The sequence below is a fragment of the Gobio gobio genome, assembly GCF_949357685.1.
Source record: "Gobio gobio genome assembly, chromosome: 7".
Classification (NCBI taxonomy): Eukaryota; Metazoa; Chordata; class Actinopteri; order Cypriniformes; family Gobionidae; genus Gobio; species Gobio gobio.
Window position 1 is genome coordinate 40,617,993 of NC_137103.1, and position 19,423 is coordinate 40,637,415.

Genomic DNA, 19,423 nt, shown 5'->3' on the forward strand with positions numbered 1-19,423 from the left:
TTGATCTCTGTCAGTTGATTGACTTGCATGGTTTTCATTATAAAGACTTGCAAAGTCTGTCTGTTGATACTAGTAAACAAAATCAGCGGCATAATAGAGAGACTGTGTCCAGCTGTGCTTGAGATTGTAGATCAGCCTTGATTACAGAAGCTTTGAAATGCTCTAGCTGAGGAAGACAATAGTTTTGCAGTTTCACCCTTTACTGCTCATTGAATGCAAACTAAAGTGAAATTTCTATGAGGATGTTCTGTTATTATTGGCATTTTTCCGTTTCAGTTAATCCACAATATCTGATGCTGAATATATATATATATATATATATATATATATATATATATATATATATATATAGAGAGAGAGAGAGAGAGAGAGAGAGAGAGAGAGAGAGAGAGAGAGAGAGAGAGAGAGAGAGAGAGAGAGAGACTGGGCAGCTGTCAGTAAGAGAGAGTGTTTGGTGTAATTTTATTAGCCTACTTTCCTCAGAAAAAGTAAAGTAAGGGATTACTCTTAATTGTTTCTGTAATTGAATTAGGCCTACAATTACTTCTGATGTAATTGCATTAAATACTTTATGAACTGTAGAACTAAAACAATAGTGGATTTATCATCAACATTTGATGTAAGGATAAAATGTATGTTTTAATGTAAACTTGTCCCTTTAAACGTTGGCCAGTTCAAGAATAATGTAGGCCTATGCAATTTTATATTATTTATTTGAAAGAATTAAAAAGAGCCGTTTCATGTCTATCCTTGTTTTGATCAACCGGTTTATGTTGATATATGGGATTTAAAAAGTAATTAGCCAAACAAGTAATTACTTACGCTAATGCATTACTTTTTAGAAAGAGTATAAGCAAAGTAATCTAATTACACCGTTGAAGAGGTAATTAGCAGCTAGTAATTGATTACTTTTTTTTAGTAGCCTAAACCAAAAGGATAATGTAGGCCTACAGACCGTCTTGTATTAACCAAAAGGGACCGTACATTATCTCGCTTATTACACGGCCACTCGTCAAATAAATAATTGACATGAAATATTTTTTTCGTTTATTTTATTTTTATTTAAATATATAGTCTTACCTGTGTGCCTCTGCTAAGAAAAATAGTCCGCTGCAGCGTACAAAAAGGCCTAGAAACAATATTACAATAATAGTAGGCCTAGGCTCAGATTCGGAGGACATTACAATCTATTACTGAGACACGACAGCGGCAGAATTGTGAATAAATAAAGCAAAAGAGTGAGAGTCCGCGGTGTGACAGGAGTAACATAAAAAGTAGTTAGAATTTACAAATCAAATGGTAAACGTGGCGTAGTTTGCGTGATAAAAGTTCACCAAACGATGTGAAATACGCGTGAGGAAATATTTCGCCTCAAGTGTCCCTCGCGCAAAATTCCCTATTTCGTCATAGAGTGAAGGCCTATAGTATAAAGATTAAAAAAAAGTTCATAAACGTTGAATTGCCACGAACCCATGATTAGAAATCAGAAAACGTGAGGGCTATAGGGTATACATTTTTATTGAATTTACAAGCATTGGTGTTCGTACATTGCAAGTAATCAGTGCAAGTAGGCTAAAGCCTTCTCTCCATGTAGTGTGTGGAATAATATTACAATAGCTCTACATGCTAAAAATGAGTGTAACGTTTCAGTGTCATTACTGAACTCAAAATGCCCTTCCTTACTTGCCCTCACATTTATACTTCTAAAAGCGGTATCTACTTCATCAAGATCAGCCTGACGCAACCAAACACTGAGACTGACAAGAAAATGACCATGAAAATATGACTCCCCTCATTATCCAAGATGGAAAATGCTTAAGCGGACTTCCAAAAAGAGAAATCGTGGAAATACACTTTTCGTGTCACATAAGGTCTGACTGTGAATGCCATGTCTCTGGCTCCACACATTCTCTGCTGGAACACTTTACTGGGCTCTCTTTCATTGCTGAGACACATAGAGGGCAAATCTGTTGTATATTAAAGCGTCATATTTAATGCGTCTATTCCATCGGACACTAGCTCTCAGTTGGTTTTTCAAGCCCAACTTGAGAAAATGTTTAAACTGTGGAGCAGTATTCTGTGTGTTTGAACTCCACATTGTTTTGAGAGTGATATTGTATTCCCTTGTAACCACAGACCTTGGCTAGGACAGGAGAACTGACAAACTTAAATGAAGGACTACAAGAACATGGTACTGTATGAACGCAGGACAAAATGCTGTCGTGCCACGCCATCTTGAGGAGGAATTGTGGTATTGCACGGTATAGACGAATGAAAACTACTAATAATGGCTCAGGTTTATGGAGGAATATTATAGACAAAATCTTTTTTTTTATGTTTCTAAGCATAAATAGGCAACACCTTTCACTTATATTTCAAATGCATACATTTTATAATTTGATCTGTAATATCTTTCTGACTGACTTGTATCACACATATAGTTTTTTCTTTTGATAAAATATGGATTATTTACCATCAAAGGAAAGAGCATTTTCTAAACATAAATAACAACCAACAAAATCAATTAAAAATATTAATTGCTTTTGGCACCTAACACAATTTAATCAAGACCACATAATGTGCGGAGGTTAAAGCTTGACGAAACTGTGTGGTAAAAGCTATTCTACGTTCTTGAAGCATATGTTGTTTAAACGTACTTCTTGAATTCATCATAAAGCACGAGCACAAACGCGCCCCCCATTCCTCTGAGTACATTAGACAGAGCCCCTTTGAAGAACGCTTTGCCACCCTCATCACGAGCGATCTTTCTCCAGCAGTCAATGGTTCCAGTGTACATAATATCCGCTGGGAAAACAAAAGACAAAGGCCTGAGTTGAAATAAATGCATACTTGATGGAGAACAGGGAGTCATTCAAATGAGCGAATATGTTTGAGTATGTGTGTTGTATACCTCCTTTGCGGCCAGACTGCATCATCATGCGACGCCGCACAGTGTCAAAGGGATAGGAGACCACGCCAGCCACTGCCGTCACAGACTGTGCGATCATCCAGCTGATCATGATGTGGGTGTTCTTAGGGTCGGCAAGCATGCCTGTACGCCACCACACAAGAAACAACGCATGGATTAATTCAGAATTCAAGAATTAGCTCTGTGAATTTGAATTGAACTGGCCATATCACAAGTTTAACTGAAATGACAAGGAAGAGGAATTTACCGAATTGTAATCACAGTGCACTCATATTACTATGAATGGCAGAAAGTGCAACTCGCAATATGGCGGAATAAGTCCCGCCTTCTAAATAAAAGAGCCAATCGCCAATAGAGTGAAACAGTCAGGTTCCGGAAGCAAATCATTTTTCTCCATAGGGAATCTGATTTTGCACAATAACTTGTAAACCTTTAAAGACAGACCTACTGTGAGCTACGATGTTGCTAAATATCTAATCATGTTTAAGTGGAATTCATAGTGAAAAACAACATCACCCATGATGCTGTACAGAAAATTACACCAGAGTTGACTTGCCAAAACAACTCTTTAGCTCCGCCCACTCCAATGAAGAAGCACTGCGAATGACATAATCGAGTCATTCTTCCTACACTCTCAATACTTACAATAATATATATATATATGCATATTTTGCCATAAACTTAAAAGATGTTGATTCTGCTGTTCGCAATGCTTCATGGGATTGTAGTTCTTTCCCTCACTAAAACTTAGGTTTATAATTTATTGTTCAAAATCAATTTCCTTGTAGAGTAAACAAATGGATTTTTCACTGTTGAAGTAAAAACCTGACTGTTGGACTCAACAAAAAAAACAGGTAATGCATTCTGGGAAATGAAGTGTTCTTCCACCCTGGTCCACAAAAGGATGAAATATAAAAAACTAAATACAAATTTTCATATTTTGACTTTTTTGAACAACTTAAAAAAAAACCTTTCAAACAGTTTGATCATCTGAACCTTTACCTTTAGCAGTGTCATAGACTCCAAAGTAGGCCGCCCTGTAAATAATGATGCCCTGGACAGAGACGTTGAAGCCCTGGTACAGACCCCGCAACCCGTCTGACTTAAAGATTTTGACCAGGCAGTGGGCCAGCCCGTTGAACTCTCTGGTGCTGCCAGCTTTCCCGACATCTGCACCCAATCGGGTACGAGCAAAATCTAGGGGGTAGACGAAGCAGAGGGAAGTGGCTCCTGCAGCTCCACCGGAGGCCAAGTTGCCAGCAAAGTATCGCCAGAACTGCGTGTGCCTATCAACTCCACCCAAGAATACCTGTTTATACTTGTCCTTGAAAGCAAAGTTGAGGGCTTGTGTGGGGAAATAGCGAATGACGTTGGCTAGGTTGCCACGCCAATAGGAAACAAAGCCTTGCTCCCTAGGAATCCTCACAATACAGTCGATAATACCTTTGTATTGTTTGTCTACAGTGATCTGCTTGCTGGCATGTTGTACCTGTAAAGTGAAACACAAAATCCTGTGAGTTACATGATATCCGAGTTGAAAGAATATTTGAATCAACTAATTAGATATGGATGTTTATATCTTGAGGTTGGGGCTTTTACAGGGATAGATGGAGTTAAATACTGAAACCCCCATAAATATTAGTATTAGTCTAGTACAGGGGTTTTCAAACTGGGGTCCGGGGACCCCCAGGGGTCCTCCAGAAGGTTTTAAGGGGTCCCCAGAAAATTTCAGAGAATAAAAAGCAAAAATGGATAAAGTCTACCGAATATTCTAACGGTTTCATTTCTAAATGTTTCTCTCCTTTCTTGCCGTATACATTCCAGAATTGTATATGTTTGCTTTGCATCTTTCTAGTGAGCTTTTCTCACATTAGTCCCCTTTATCTCGCTCACTGGGGTTGTAAGGCAGTATTCTTAACACAGTACGTAAGCTGCTTGCATACATTTATTGTGAAAGTTGTTTATACAAATAATTTTTTATTGAAAATGTTCTTCTTCAGGTTTATACATCCAACATTAATAGCCAATTTAAGTTGGGAAACAATATGTTGCATTTATAATGTCACACTTACTATTTATCTAACAGTTTACATGTTTTTTCGTACATAAAATAAGATGGTTTTTAGGAAGGTCCCTCATAAAGGTTCATCATATTTGGGGGTCCTTGGCATCATACAGTTTGAAAACCCCTGGTCTAGTAAGAGTATAGAGTCTCTTATGCTCACCAAGGCTGCATATATTTGATCAAAAATAATAATATTGTAAAATATAACAATTTAAAATGACTGTTCTCTATTTTAATATATTTTAAAATGTAATTCATTCCTGTGAATGTGATGGCAACGCTACATTTTCAGAAGCTATTACTCCAGTCTTCAGTGTGAAATCATTCTAATTTGCTGTTTGGTGCTCAAGAAACATTTATTATTATTATCAATGTTGAAAACTTCGATGTCTAACATTTTAGTATATATATTTAGTATTTTTGTAAATATGAATAGAAATATCTATGATGAAAAGTCTTTACTGCCACATTGGATACATTTAATGCATCTTTGCTGAAGTATCCATTTCTTCAAAAAGTACTTTTAAACAATAGTGTATGACAGTTTCCACAAAAAAGTATTAAGCACAAACAACTGTTTTTAACATTGACAGTAATAATAAATGTTTTTTGAGCCCCAAATCAGCATAATAGAATGATTTCTGAAGGATCATGTAACTGAAGACTGGCTTGTTCGACTTCATGCAGCGACACACAGACCGATCGGCGGCTGATTTGAAGCAGTGCATGCCAGTTAGAAATTTTGTCCGACTTGAGGCCAACTATAGGTTTCTGCAGGATAGTAAAAGGAGTTACTAGATCAGTGGGCGAGGCCATAAACAGAGGGGCTTTACCTAATTTGCCCACGTCACAGTGTGGGTAGGGTTTAGAGCGATTTACAGCGATCACGTGTGTTCCGTGTTTATTCTAAAACCTTCAGTTACACTAATGCTCACAAATCAGTTTTTTATAACGGCAAAACCGCTTTTCATGTAGTCGCAATGTTATATTGTCATGTTTATCAAAATAAAACTGATAAAAAAACGTAGACCTCACTTCATTGATAGTGTAGGTTTATATGTTGAACCTTGTTCTTGTACAAACAGACACTGTATTAAGCAGTACATGAATGAAAATGTCTCTGAAACATCTGTGTATTTGTCAAATATTGCATTTATTTAACTTCAGCTGTGATAAAGTAAGCAAACACAACGCGAGCGTCACTATGGGAAGCATAAATTGTCCGACTTCGCGTCTCCGTTTGCAGCTCCTCCCCGCCTGCACGCTGCTACTCTCGCCGATCGGTTGCATCCAGCCGCAGCCGATGTCGAACACACCTAATAGCTGAAAATTCCAAGTGGTGCTCACTGCAGAGCCAAATGACCGGCTCCCCCTCTCTGGACGTAATGGGTGGAGCTTGTCCTAATCCAGCCCCACCTCTGTGGACCTAATGAGTGGAGTTATGTATATGAATAGAGTTAGGGTGGAGCAAGGATATCCAACCACACCCTAACGCTACCCACAAATCTACACCTTCACCCCATTAGACATCCAGAGAGGTGGAGCTGGACATCATTTTGACTCTGCAGCAAGTGGTACTAACTGCAGAGTCAACTGACATCCTGCTCTGCCCCTCTGGACGTTTAATGTGGTGGAGGGATAGAGTTCAGGGTAGGAATAGGGTGTGGTTGGATATTCTAGCCCAACCCATAGGCCTCCTCCTCGCAGGATGTCAAGCTCCACCCATTGGCTCTGCAGTGAGCAGCTTTGCCTCACAGGTACAAATTACATTTTAAAATATATTAATATTATAGTATTAGTTATTTTATAATTAATCGCTGTATTAAAATTTTAGGCTATATTAGTATATTATATTATTAGTTATTTTGAATTGTAAGTTTATTTAAAAAATAAATTATCCAATAAATGCAGCCTTGGTGAAATTCCAAACTATTGAACTTAAGGTTAGATTATGTTCATTTAATAGCAATGTTGATCCAGGAACGTCACAAAAGGTCTCGGCCTGTAACACGAGACAAGACTGCAAGGGACAAGATGTACCACCTAGACAGCAGAGAGAAATTCACAGTTTGACCTTGAAATACATTTGGGTTACCAAAAAATTAGATGTAAAGATTCAAATGAGAGAACTCAAGAATAGACACTCGGTATTAGAATGCCAATTTGAGTGTAGAGATGCTCGAAGGATGCGGATGTTGCAGACAACTCAAATATGGCCTCTGAAGGACATAGTCGGGTCTCATCGTTACTTATAGCCACAAGATAATACATGTTATTCTTAAATGCGACATAAAACAGGTTATGAAATGGCATGCATCAGTCACGACATGTCAGAGTGCGTTAAGAGAAGTCAAGGTGATGATTCTCACCTGCAGCAGCAGTTTGACTCTCTCTATCGGTGCGACTGCGGTTTTGGAAATTGCCGCTGCGACACCACCGGCCAAAAAGTCTTTAGCGAAGGAAATGGCAGCATCAGCCATGGCAGCGTTAATACGTAAGCTCACTGAATTAGGAAACACGAAGAACTGAACGTGCTGTGACGGATGCGGGAGGTAGGTAGAGCTGAAAGTAATGGGGATGCGTAGTGTGTCCTCTGCAGCTAACTCTCGAGATTTCTCGCGATGTTTGCCCCCGAATCAACAAGTCCTACAGAACATTTAATGACAAGCTATTTTTAACAAATGTTTAACTCTGTAATGAATTAGGTTAAGCTTTATATAATGTAGTAATGCTAGTTAATATCCTAACTGATTACATTTATTATATTATTCTAATTTAAGAGTTTTGTTGAACTATAACCCAACATAAAACACTGAGGGGAAAAAACGCATTTGAATAACATGCCTTTTTGACCTTTAAAACTCCAGTTATGAAACATAGCCCCTGTGATAACTTTAACTATAACATATGACCCCATATAAAAAGACAAGAACACTGTCTATAGATTCAAACCATATTTATTTCAGTACCAGTTCAAACGTTCTCTGTAATTAAAAATAATCATGTACAAATACTTATTTTGAGCTTTTAGGCCAGAAACATTCATAGAATTTGAATACAGCTAAAAAAAAAAAATTACAGTTAATTAACTAGAACAAGTCAATTGTAGTGTTTCCGAAACAGATGCTGTAGTCTTTATTTCACTCAAGTTCTGCGGTCTCAATGGATGCTGAAGAACAGCCTAGTAATGTTCTTTTGTCATTTGGATTCTCTTTGACAAATAGCATGGCATCCAGGAGGTTGTCTGTGTGTTTGATGTGTTTGAGAGAGAAGTCATGCTTCTCAAGTAAGTCACTGTATTCTGTGGTGCTTCTCTGCTTTCCTTCTGTCATACTGAGGGCCTGCAGCAGGGCTCGGCTTGGCCTTTTCCGCTCCTCATCCAGGAAGATCTCAGACACCAGAAGTCCACAACCTGTTTGTTATCAATACATTCATGAAGCAAACACTTTAAACAACAAACGGCTTACTTGCAGCTGTCTCTGCATATTAAAGAGCACTGAAACAAAGTCTTGATTTTGTTTTTGGAGTCTACTAGAAAAAACAAAACAAAATGTTCACATATTTTACATTGTTGTAGCACCCCTCTTCCCAGTCTGTCAGTAACGCTGTTTAGTTCACGTCTCTATGAAGCCCCTCCTTCCGAAAGTGCAATGTGCTCTGATTGATTGGACCAGTGTGTTGTGATTAGTCACCCCCCTGTACAAGCGTTTTGGAAATATCACACCCATTACCATAACGAGTTTCAACACACTACTAATGCAACTCAACCAGGATTTGCACATTTTTGTATATGCTTTGGGCAGGAATTATTTAAATGCAGTGGTGGACAGTAACAAAGTATTTGTACCTTGTTACTGTACTTAAATACATTTTTCAAGTATCTGTACTTTATCAGAGTATTTTAATTTTGGGAAACTTTTACTTTAACTTCACTACATTCCAAAGCATAATATCATAATATCATGCTCCAGTCTGATTTCTTAAAAACAGGTCTTTCCTTGTTATTTTGAACTGAATAAATTGTCACCAGCTCAGAGACACGATAGCGCAGTCTGATTCATGCTGATTCTTTTAAATTAACCTGTTAAATTGGTTCACAGACAGCAATGAGTGATTCATTTGTGAATTAGACTGATCCGATTGCATCTGTTCTCAAACTCAGTCAACAACTCACTGATTCAAATTATCCGGTCAGAGCGAGTCTCCAGTTAACAATTCACTGATGGTGTGAAAATTAAGCTACTAATGCCTATTTTAGGATTTATTATTTTGTATTTCATATTTACAGGATTCTTGCAGATTTCAGGAAGTCAAATTTAAGACCTTTTCTAAGACCATAAAGACTGAAATTTAAGACCTACACGACGCAAAGACTCTAGAGATCCGCTTTATAGTCTACAATTCTATACTTTTTTTGCTTTTTTGGATGAAAATATGGCCATTTTTAAGACTTTTTAAGGCCTTAAGTTAAATTTTTTTTAATTTTAGACTTTTTAAGACCCCACGAGAACCCTGTATTTAGGCCACGGCTGTCGGTTGTTTGTGAACTAAATCTGCTGTAAAAAAAAAAGGCAAGTTGTTTAAGCGCACTGTAAGAAATGCTTGAACAGGGTACGTTTTAGGAAAACTAAATATAACCTTAAAATAATGCATATTAACGCCCATGCATCTTCCTCGCTGCCGTAAAAAATTATGTAACAATTTAAAATGATGTAAAAACTAGCATGTTTGCATAGTGTTAACACATTTTGCCCTATGTGTTTTTATTCTGTTTATATTTTTCCAACACATTTTGTTTTTCGACTTTATTTTTACTTGTTTGCACACTTGAATTATTATCAGTTATAGTTATCAGTGTATGACAAGTTTTGGTAATAAAATAAAACGTCTTCAATAAAGTATCTGCATAATCTTGCTTATTGACTAGTGCTGGCTACTTGAAAAATCATAAAATTCATAATGATGTCAGACTGAGCTGTAGCCTATTTAAAGGGTTAGTTCACCCAAAAATGAAAATTCTGTCATTAATTACTTACCCTCATGTTGTTCGACACCCGTAAGACCTCCGTTCATCTTCAGAACACAGATGAAGATATTTTAGTTGAAATCTGATGGCTCAGAAAGGCCTCCATTGGCACAATGCACTTTACACTCTCAAGACCCATAAAAGGTACTAAAGACGTTGTTACAAAGTCCATCTCACTACAGTGGTTCTACAATAACTTTATGAAGCGACGAGAATAGTCTTTGTGCGCAAAAAAACCCTAAATAACGACTTATGTAGTGATGACCGATTTCAAAACACGGCATCATGAAGCTTCGAAACGTTATGAATCAGTGAGTCGATTCAGCGGTTTGGATCGCCAAAGTAATGTGATTTCAGCCGTTTGGCGGTTTGACACGCGATCCGAATCATGATTCGACTCGCTGATTCATAACGCTTCAAAGCTTCATGATGCAGTGTTTTGAAATCGGTCACCACTATTCAAGTCGTTATTTAGGGTTTTTTTGCGCACAAAAACTATTCTCGTCGCTTCATAAAGTTATTGTAGAACCACTGTAGTGAGATGGAGTTTGTAACAACGTCTTTAGTACCTTTTATGGGTCTAGAGAGTGTAAAGTGCATTGTGCCAATGGAGGCCTTTCTGAGCCATCGGATTTCAACTAAAATATCTTCATTTGTGTTCCGAAGATGAACGGAGGTCTTACAGGTGTCGAATGACATGAGGGTAAGTAATTAATGACAGAATTTTCCTTTTTGGGTGAACTAACCCTTAAAGCTCTGTGTGTCTAGTACATTATACCCCTCACATATTTTGAGCAGCAGGATGGAGTATATAAAATTGCTAAACAAATAAACATTTAATCAATCAACACTTCTCTTTTGTTTTACTTTTAATACTTAAGTACATGATAAATCAAGTACTTTTGTACTTTGACTCAAGTAAAATTAAAGAGTACTAAATACTTTTACTAAAGTAATAATTTATTAAGGTATCTGTACTCTGTACTCAAGCACTTGATTTGTGTACTTAGCTTACTGATATAGAGAATAACCCCCTTTGGAGTGGGTTTTGTGTTTTGTAACAAGACCTTTGTGTTTTTTGCAGACCTTTTTCATGCTCAAACAGCAACATAAGTTAAAAAATTTAAGAGGTTCACTTTAATGTAGGATATTGAGAAGTCTGGCTGCTGTGACAGGCATAAAAAGTCATGACTAACTTTTATTTCATGTTAACAAACAGATCTAAATGAAACCTAAAACATTTGACCTTGATTAAAAAAACTGTATGTTTTATGACATTGGGATATTCACAATTCAAAATACATTTAAAGTAATGTGAAGTTTAATCCAATAGAATTCATACTGTAGGAATAAAGTAGGCCAAAGGTTTACAAACTGGGGCGCAAAAACCCCCAAGGGACTGCAAGGGGGCGCTAGAGGGCAATTTGCAAAAGTATCATCACATTAGAGCAGGGATGGGAAACTCTGGCCCTCAAGATCTACTCACCAACCTGTAGCTTTCTAGTAATACTGACAAAATTGTTCAGGTTTGTTTTATTAGGTTTGGAGCTAAGCTATGCAGAAAAATAATGGAGGGCCGGAGTTTCCCAGCCCTGTATTAGATGATCTTTGGCATCAAAAACTTTGATACTTTAGAATCAGGCTTACACATTAAGAATTTAATCATGTCACACCTTAAAGCACTTACCTGGTGTGCACATTTTGGACAGTTTGCTCAATAATACATGCAGTTTCTCATCAGACCAATCATGGAGGATTCGCGCAAGAATATACAGGTCTGCTTTAGGCAGGTCATCTTTAAAGAAATCTCCTATTTTGCAAAAACAAAAGAGACAATAAGTGAGAAAAAACAGTGCAAGATTTGGTTACAATTTATTTTACGGTGTCTTTGTTACATTGTAATTATACATTTAAGTACTGAGTAATATTAAGTTACCACATGTACTTACTATAGGGTTAGGTTTGATTTGGTTTAGGATTAGTTGCATGTAATTATGCATAATTTATAGTTATTACTATAGTAACTACATGTAACAAATGTAACAATGACACTGTAAAATAAAGCATTACCCAAGGCCTTTTGCACATTACACAGAATTGATTATATATTAAATGAATACATTTTAAAATTCTTCATCATAAAAACGTATATATAAATAATTCACTGACCCGCAACAAATGACACTCTGTCATCATCTTCTTTAGGTTTAAAGTGACGTCTCATCTCAATGACTTGGGGCAAGTCAAATACAATAACTGACAGTCCAGGGTTGGCTTTTGTAAACTCGTATGCCATGGCACCAGTGCAACCTGTGCAAGAACGCGTTTTTTTTAACACGCATCATACCATAAAAATATATCATTCATACATTTGTTAAAAATCTTATGCTCCCAAAGCTGCAGATTTGATCAAAAATACAGTAAGAAACAGTAATAACCTTTTCTTTAAAATTAAAAAAGCAAAAAGGGGCTCGGTTGAGAAAATGATGATTGAGTAATTAGAATAATAAATGTAATCATAGATTTTCATTGTAAATTAAACCACTAGACTGTACTGTATTTGTTTTTTATTTCATTATACATGTATGCACATTTATACGTACAAATACATATATTCTTTTGTTTGTTCTCACCCTTTTATGTTTTTTTATAGTGTTGTGAATAATTCAGGATCTGTAAATATTACAAATTTATTTAGAAATTTGTAGGATGTCAGCTGGACTGAATTTTAAATTTTTTTGTAATGTATTTTTGACTCCTACACAGACAAATAAAATAAAAAAGAAACAGTAATATTGTGAAATATTATAACAATTTAAAATAACTTTTTCTATTTTAATATATTTTAAAATGTAATTTATTCCTGTGATGGCAAAGTTGAATTTTCAGCAGCTATTACTCCAGTCTTCAGTGATCTGTCACATGATCCTTCAGAAATCATTTGGTGAGGCTGATTTAGGTCAACACGCGTGAAGAAAATAAACAGAACACAATAAATACAGACGTCCTTGGCATAAAAAGCCCTTAAGAAAACTGGAAATTAGAAGCACATATCATTTGCATAAGCTCGCAACTCCTTTTCAGAAAAGCAGCTTTTGAAAACAAGCTCTTTCAAAATAAAATATGCATGCACTAGTGGATTGTCAAATCATGCAAGACAGCAGCGTGATGGTGGTTTCTGCACATCTTATCTTTGTGCTCTCGCGGTCACTCGCAGCGCAATGTTTTATCTGTTTTTGTATTTTATGAGTGGAGATTGTTGAATAATCCTGAACGTTATAAAAAAGCTACCAGAATGTTTTTATTTATACATTTTCCTTAATCCATTTTTTAAAATTAAATACGTATTTTCTTTCCTAATTAAATGTTATTTTCTTAAAACATTTTAAAATGTTACGTTATTTTAGGGCTGTGCATTTAACAAATTCATTTAGTTTTCCCCCCCAATCAATTTGACTTTAATAAATAAGCATATTCGATTAATCAGTATACTATTGATATACTAGTAAATATATAGTCTCTAATTTTGAGGGAAGATCATATACCTCCAATGTCACAGGCTGTTTCATAGGAAGAAAGATCAAACGCTGTTGCCACATCTTTTCCAGTCACTCTTGCGATGCTGTGCATTGCATCCATGAATCTTATCTTAACTTCATCTTTACTGTAGTAGGCATCCTAGAAAACAGCAAAGACGTTCTACTTAGTATTAGAATGTCAATGGCTTTTAAAAGTGCACGACCCATGGGTGATGTAAGCAGAAAATGCATGTCTACCTGAAACACATCCTCATTCTTCTTCCCAAAAGCCCGCTCATGTTGGCTTGTGCCCTCCACTACAGCGTTCTCTAGATGACTGAAGAGAGGCCACACCATATCATTGCAGTGGAGAATGTAACCATGCAGAGACACTGGGCTGTCTGATACCAGGAAGCGGCTGGCCTGTTCTGTATTTCTGTACACTGTAACAGACAATAAACAATGTTACATTCACAGTCCACCTCCGGACATAACAATGAAGAGAACATGTATCATACAGTAGGAGGAAATGTATCCATGCATGCAAGTGCCTTGATTCAATAAACAGAGAACGTGCTTGTAGGTTATAAATGGACAATGAGCTTTGAGTGGTTTCAAAACTCACATTTAGAAAAACCACATGTGATTTATATGACAGTAACACCATATATGAGAGTACGTAAATCTTACCACTTGTATCTCTGTGTTTGACCCTTTCTAGGAGCCCTAAAGAGACAGCAGCTTCCAGAAGCCTCTCAGTGCCTAAAACAGAGGCGTTGATTTGGCCAGCTACTTCTTCTACTGTCAGACTTTCAGAGCTGTTCAATACATCAAACACCTTCAGTTTGGATGCTGTGAATAGAGTCTGATAAACAAAATGCATTGTAGAACAGTTACCAAACATTTCCTCATTGATAAATCATGCAAACCATGTGTATATTATATATAATGTGTATATTTAAAATGTTGTCATTTATTTATTCATGTGAAGGATCTAATGATTCTCAATAGCAACCTGTGTGTGCGTTACTTTAAGAGAGCAACCATACATCTGTGTTGTGTTTCATTGTCTTTGTTTTCATATGGTTTAATAATTTATTCATGTTATTATAATTTTATATTACTTATTTCTTTTATATTGTTGTTTATATCTTATGATTGTGTGGTTTTTAAGGGATGTTTGTCTTCATGACTAAGAGATAAGAGAATGCCCTCATTTCAAGTTTTTTAACGTCACAGGACAATGTTGTGAAACAGTAGTTTTCCATTGTTTTTCTCTTGGTATAATAACACTTGTTATATTTGTACTGCATTGAAACATAAGCAACTAAGATTATTCAATAAACGCTGCTATTTTTATTATTATAAACAACACTTTGTCTCCTGCTTCTGCTCTTCTATGGCTTTCTCAGTCAAACTCTCAGGCTAATAGAATAGAGTTTTGGGGTACCAGACAAGACTTTTTGTTAACGGGTTTTACTGTGTTTTTTTTTTTTACACCAGACAAAACGGATATCTTTTGACGAGATCTGGCATCTGGGATTGGATTTGACATTTCTGATGTGGGGATTCCATCCAATTTAACACTTGTGTCAGTCTGTTTACTGTTAATTTTGTTGAACACAACAGGAGAATGTTTTACCAAAATTTCACTGTGGCATCAGAAGACTAGGAATATAGTGCATACGTCATAAGAAATGTGTTTTTCCTTGATTCTAAAGTCAAGTCAAGTCAAGTCAACTTTATTTATATAGCGCTTTTAACAATGTAGATTGTTTCAAAGCAGCTTTACAGTGTTAAACAGGAAAATAATGCAGCATAATTTTATTCAGCTGTATAGCCATTCTGGAAAAATTTCAAGTATCATACAGTGACAGTGTGGGCTTTAGATCAATAATTTGATCAGTAATTTAGTTTAAATGGTTAATTTAGTTTATTATTTAGATGTATTTCGATGTTTAGTTGAAAAATTTAGTGTCCCCAACTGAGCACGCCAAGCCAGAGGCAACAGTGGCAAGGAAACCAAAACCCCATTAGGTGACCTAATGGAGAAAAATAAACCTTGGGAGAAACCAGGCTCAGTCGGGGTGCCAGTTCTCCTCTGGCCAATTAACAAACAGCGTATTATTATTATTATTCTGGCAGTTTTACAGCTAAAGCCCATATTCACTATAGTATGAACTGAGGGTGTGAAAATAATAATGCTAAAAGTTTTCCTTTTTTTTAAGTGAACCATTACTTTAAATTGAAATAACCTAATCACTATTACCTTTGAAGCTTTGAACCCATCCAGTAAGTTGATAATACTGTGGGGGATGTCCTGTCTGCTGCACTTGGCACACTCCGGCCCCATAACGTTCTGTTCTTGCATAGACATCCTACTGCAGTCTTCACCATTTTCCAATAGCTTAACCTCCAAATTTGCAGTGCCTTCAGATAGGCTGTTAATCAGAGTCCAAGCCTCATCCGAATCCCCTTTGATCTTGTCTGCAGGACTTTCAGGTGGGCTGTTGAAAATCAACCCCAGCTGCTTGCAGAAATGGTTAAGAGGGAAGCCTACCACGTTGAGAAAATCTCCTTGCACATACTCCACTAACATGCCACCCAATGCCTGGATCCCGTAACCACCAGCCTTGTCCCTGTTAAGAACAGATAAATCTGTCAGTCTTGTCATACACCAAATTTTGTGTGGCAGGTGAAATTCCACTAAAAAATGGCAAAAAATTACTTATTTACTTAAAAATGTACTTTGCTGAATTTTCACGTGTCATTTTCAGCACGTCAAAGCAAACACAAAAATGACCAACTCCACCAAGGTTCAAATTCCACAAGTTCAATGAGTTCCAATTGACTGAACATGCTCAGAAAATGTGATCACCGAGCTTTAATGCATTCAATGCAAAATCTATACTCATAAACTCACATGGGCTCTCCACTGTTGATGTATTCCCAGAGCATCTCCTCAGATAACTCTGCAAACTTAACTTTTGTCTCTTCATAAAAATCAACTACTTTGTAGTCTTTATCTATACCTGCAAAGAAGTGAATTTTTTTTTTAAATGACTTGTCTATCTCACAAATACAAGACTTTAGTTGTAAAAAATAAAAACATTAAACATTCACATACCAATCTTGTCATGGCAGATCACAATAGCTACACCTGTGAAGACGCTATGTTCCTTACCACTCAACCTGAAATACATTCATTTCAATATATATTAGCTCTGGAAATAATGTGCCACAAATTCTCACTGACTCAAGACAAAAAAAAGAAATGAAAATGCACCTGGACAGCATACGGTAAGCATCTTGTTTATCCGTAGGTTTCTCCAAGATCAAGCCATCAACTGTCTGAGAACGAAAGGAGACAAATTTAGCACTTTTCAGGGCAGAATATCACATGTAGAATACATCACAACATACAGCTACTTACCACAACAGTGTCTGCTCCGATTACAATATCTGGGGTTTTCAAGTGTTTCTGAACCCAGCACATATGAACGAACAAAAGGGACATTGTAAATTGACAGAAACAAATCTAGAGAACAGCTGCTTTTTCGAATAGAACTTACAAATGGCATTCGCTGAGCCACCTCCAAAGCCTTTTGTTTAGCGGTCTCCACTGCATATTCATATGGTTTTTTAAACAAGGATTTGTCCAATGTTTCTTTAAACCAGGAGGGAACAACCTCGAATCGTAAACCCTGCCTCATTAAAGTAGAAGAAAAGACAAAGGACTGATCATTTGAAGTTCATTGCCTCAGTAAAGACCTAAAAAAAACCTTTAGATTAAATTGAAAAAAACATACAGCATTCGATAAAATCTCCAGCCGTCGTGGAGATGCACTTGCCAGGACAACAAGCTTTCCACTCAGCTTGGATATTACTGGATTTAACAGCATGTTATCCCTCTCCTTTCTGTCACTTCCAGAAGTCTGTCCTGGGAATCAAGAGAAACACTAAATGCATGTCAAAATCATTAAACTTCCAGCAAGTGCAGTAGTTGGACATGGCAGTAGTTGACCTACATGGCTTATAAAGCAACTTCACAATTGCATGTGTTGAAACAGTAAAAGTCTATGTTCTATGGGACAGCAACCTTGATAATGATTAAAGGTGAGCTTGACCAGAGTTTGGCCAGATCATCATTTCCTTATCGTTGTTTTTCTGAAATTCAACAGAAAAGATCAGCCTATCCGTTTCTAAGAAAAATGATGCATGCACAGTGTGGCTGCATAAGCATTAGATGAATATTAACGTTAGTTAAATATACAGCAGTGAATTCACGCAAGACTTTGGCGTGATGGTGAGCTCTTCATTTATGTTGCATTTTGGACAATAATAAAGTCAGCAGTAGACGATTACACGTATCTAAAACAAGCAAATAGTAATTTATAGGTATTTTTTAGGCATTTACCTGGAAAGGACGGTTCCACTCAACTCGTTGCGCTTCCCGAAACGCAGTAGGCAGTACACTACACTAACCAAGATCCTGAAGAGGCGGAGTCATGCACATGCGCACTAAGCTACTGTAAGAACGTCACTCTGGGTTGCCATAAAAGGAGTTTAGAACATTAATAATATTGCTTTTAATTCGTTTAATTCAGCTGCAGCAGACAGCAGTATCATGCAAAAAGACGCCATTGTTATATACAATGTCACATATATATATGATATTTATATATTATATAGTTATACATTTGAAATTAGTGTAAATAATCTGTCATTCTAAAAAGTGATAAAGTGAATCAACCTAACTGAATGATAGACGGTTGCCGAGAAACGAAGCAACTTGGCACGTTCTGACGTGCAGTAGGTGTGCGTGCGTCGCGTGCGTACGTACGCGCCTCATTCGAATACACTAACTAATTTCAAGAAGCTTTTTGGCATGGTAAGATGAGGCTTTACATCGCAATTTCTGACTGTTTAATATATATATATATATATATATATATATATATATATATATATATATATATATATATATATATATATATATATATATATATATATATATATATATATATATATATATATATATATATATATATATATATATATGTCCGTTTATAATATGTTGGAGAGAGCGGAGTACAATGGGTTAGTGAGTGTCGCCGTGTAATCTAAGAAACTGCACATTTTTATTAAGTAGCTAAGTATTGTAGGCTACATAGCAGATCAAAATACATGTTAAAGCCCCAAAACACATTTGTCCAGACCTAAATGTGTTAGTATGTTGGTGAATGTATAAATATATTTATTTGTCTTAAGTCTTTATTAAATAAAGCATTTTTTCTCAAAATGGTAGCTGTGGGGTAATATGAAACAGTTGCTCACACAAGTCTCCAAACGCAACACATTATAATTGAATTTCTTACAATAATATAAGAAAACGATTTCACTGCAATGAAGTACTCAATAAAGAACCTTGTCATTGCTGGCTTATGGAAGTCTTTCAAAGAATAACTTAATGTGAAACCGATTAAGACGTATTTAGATGGGACTGTGCATTATTGTTCTATTCTGTTCTGTTTTTTTTTTTTTTTTTTTTTTAAACAAACACATTTTTAAGTATTTTATTTAGAATTCAAATTACAGTTATTTACCAATGATGGTATCATATTGATACACACACACACACACACACACACACACACACACACACACACACACACACACACACACACACACACAACACTTTTGTCTGTCTTTATGTCTAAAGGACAAATTAAGCAAAAACCTTCTCCACTCTGCCCTATACTTCTCCATATGTAACTCCATAGTTTAGGCCTACGATAAATGTATACATGCATCTCTTGTGAAAGTATCTCTCTCTCTCTCTCTCTCTCTCTCTCTTTCTCTCTCTCTCTCTCTCTCTCTCTCTC

General features: G+C 36.3%; 2 protein-coding genes across 8 annotated transcripts; both read right to left on the reverse strand.

Moving 5' to 3' along the window:
• Nucleotides 1-1,500: 1,500 nt before the first annotated feature.
• On the reverse strand, nt 1,501-7,621 carry slc25a6 (solute carrier family 25 member 6). Its single transcript, XM_079821750.1, has 4 exons — nt 7,364-7,621; nt 3,932-4,418; nt 2,912-3,052; nt 1,501-2,805 (listed from the first exon to the last, which is right to left on the reverse strand). The coding sequence occupies exons 1-4, from the start codon at nt 7,472-7,474 to the stop codon at nt 2,648-2,650; spliced, it is 897 nt and encodes a 298-aa protein (XP_079677876.1). The 5' UTR covers nt 7,475-7,621; the 3' UTR covers nt 1,501-2,647.
• Nucleotides 7,622-7,933: 312 nt separating this feature from the next.
• On the reverse strand, nt 7,934-18,040 carry asmtl (acetylserotonin O-methyltransferase-like). 7 transcript variants are annotated; one of them, XM_079821599.1, is made up of 15 exons: nt 17,956-18,040; nt 17,567-17,705; nt 17,348-17,478; nt 17,111-17,242; nt 16,972-17,019; nt 16,825-16,889; nt 16,666-16,730; nt 16,462-16,570; nt 15,808-16,177; nt 14,229-14,403; nt 13,797-13,981; nt 13,566-13,698; nt 12,190-12,330; nt 11,708-11,830; nt 7,934-8,406 (listed from the first exon to the last, which is right to left on the reverse strand). In XM_079821599.1, the coding sequence occupies exons 3-15, from the start codon at nt 17,438-17,440 to the stop codon at nt 8,135-8,137; spliced, it is 1,911 nt and encodes a 636-aa protein (XP_079677725.1). In that variant the 5' UTR covers nt 17,441-17,478; nt 17,567-17,705; nt 17,956-18,040; the 3' UTR covers nt 7,934-8,134. The 7 variants fall into 7 exon arrangements, with proteins under 7 accessions (XP_079677725.1, XP_079677724.1, XP_079677730.1 ...); XM_079821598.1 differs by lacking the exon at nt 17,567-17,705; XM_079821604.1 differs by lacking the exon at nt 17,567-17,705 and having other exon boundaries at nt 11,694-11,830.
• Nucleotides 18,041-19,423: the final 1,383 nt, after the last annotated feature.

What these genes read in the sequence shown, in the direction of transcription:
- slc25a6 (XM_079821750.1), bottom strand. Translation starts at nt 7,474, where the DNA reads ATGGCTGATGCTGCCATTTCCTTCGCTAAAGACTTTTTGGCCGGTGGT. An exon ending in GAGTCAAACTGCTGCTGCAG is followed by an intron (nt 4,419 to 7,363) that starts GTGAGAATCATC and finishes TTCACTTTACAG; the next exon opens with GTACAACATGCCAGCAAGCA. An exon ending in GCAGTCTGGCCGCAAAGGAG is followed by an intron (nt 2,806 to 2,911) that starts GTATACAACACA and finishes TTGTTTTCCCAG; the next exon opens with CGGATATTATGTACACTGGA.
- asmtl (XM_079821598.1), bottom strand. Translation starts at nt 17,440, where the DNA reads ATGCTGTTAAATCCAGTAATATCCAAGCTGAGTGGAAAGCTTGTTGTC. An exon ending in GCTTACCGTATGCTGTCCAG is followed by an intron (nt 16,731 to 16,824) that starts GTGCATTTTCAT and finishes AATGTATTTCAG; the next exon opens with GTTGAGTGGTAAGGAACATA. An exon ending in ATGGGTTCAAAGCTTCAAAG is followed by an intron (nt 14,404 to 15,807) that starts GTAATAGTGATT and finishes TTTGTTTATCAG; the next exon opens with ACTCTATTCACAGCATCCAA.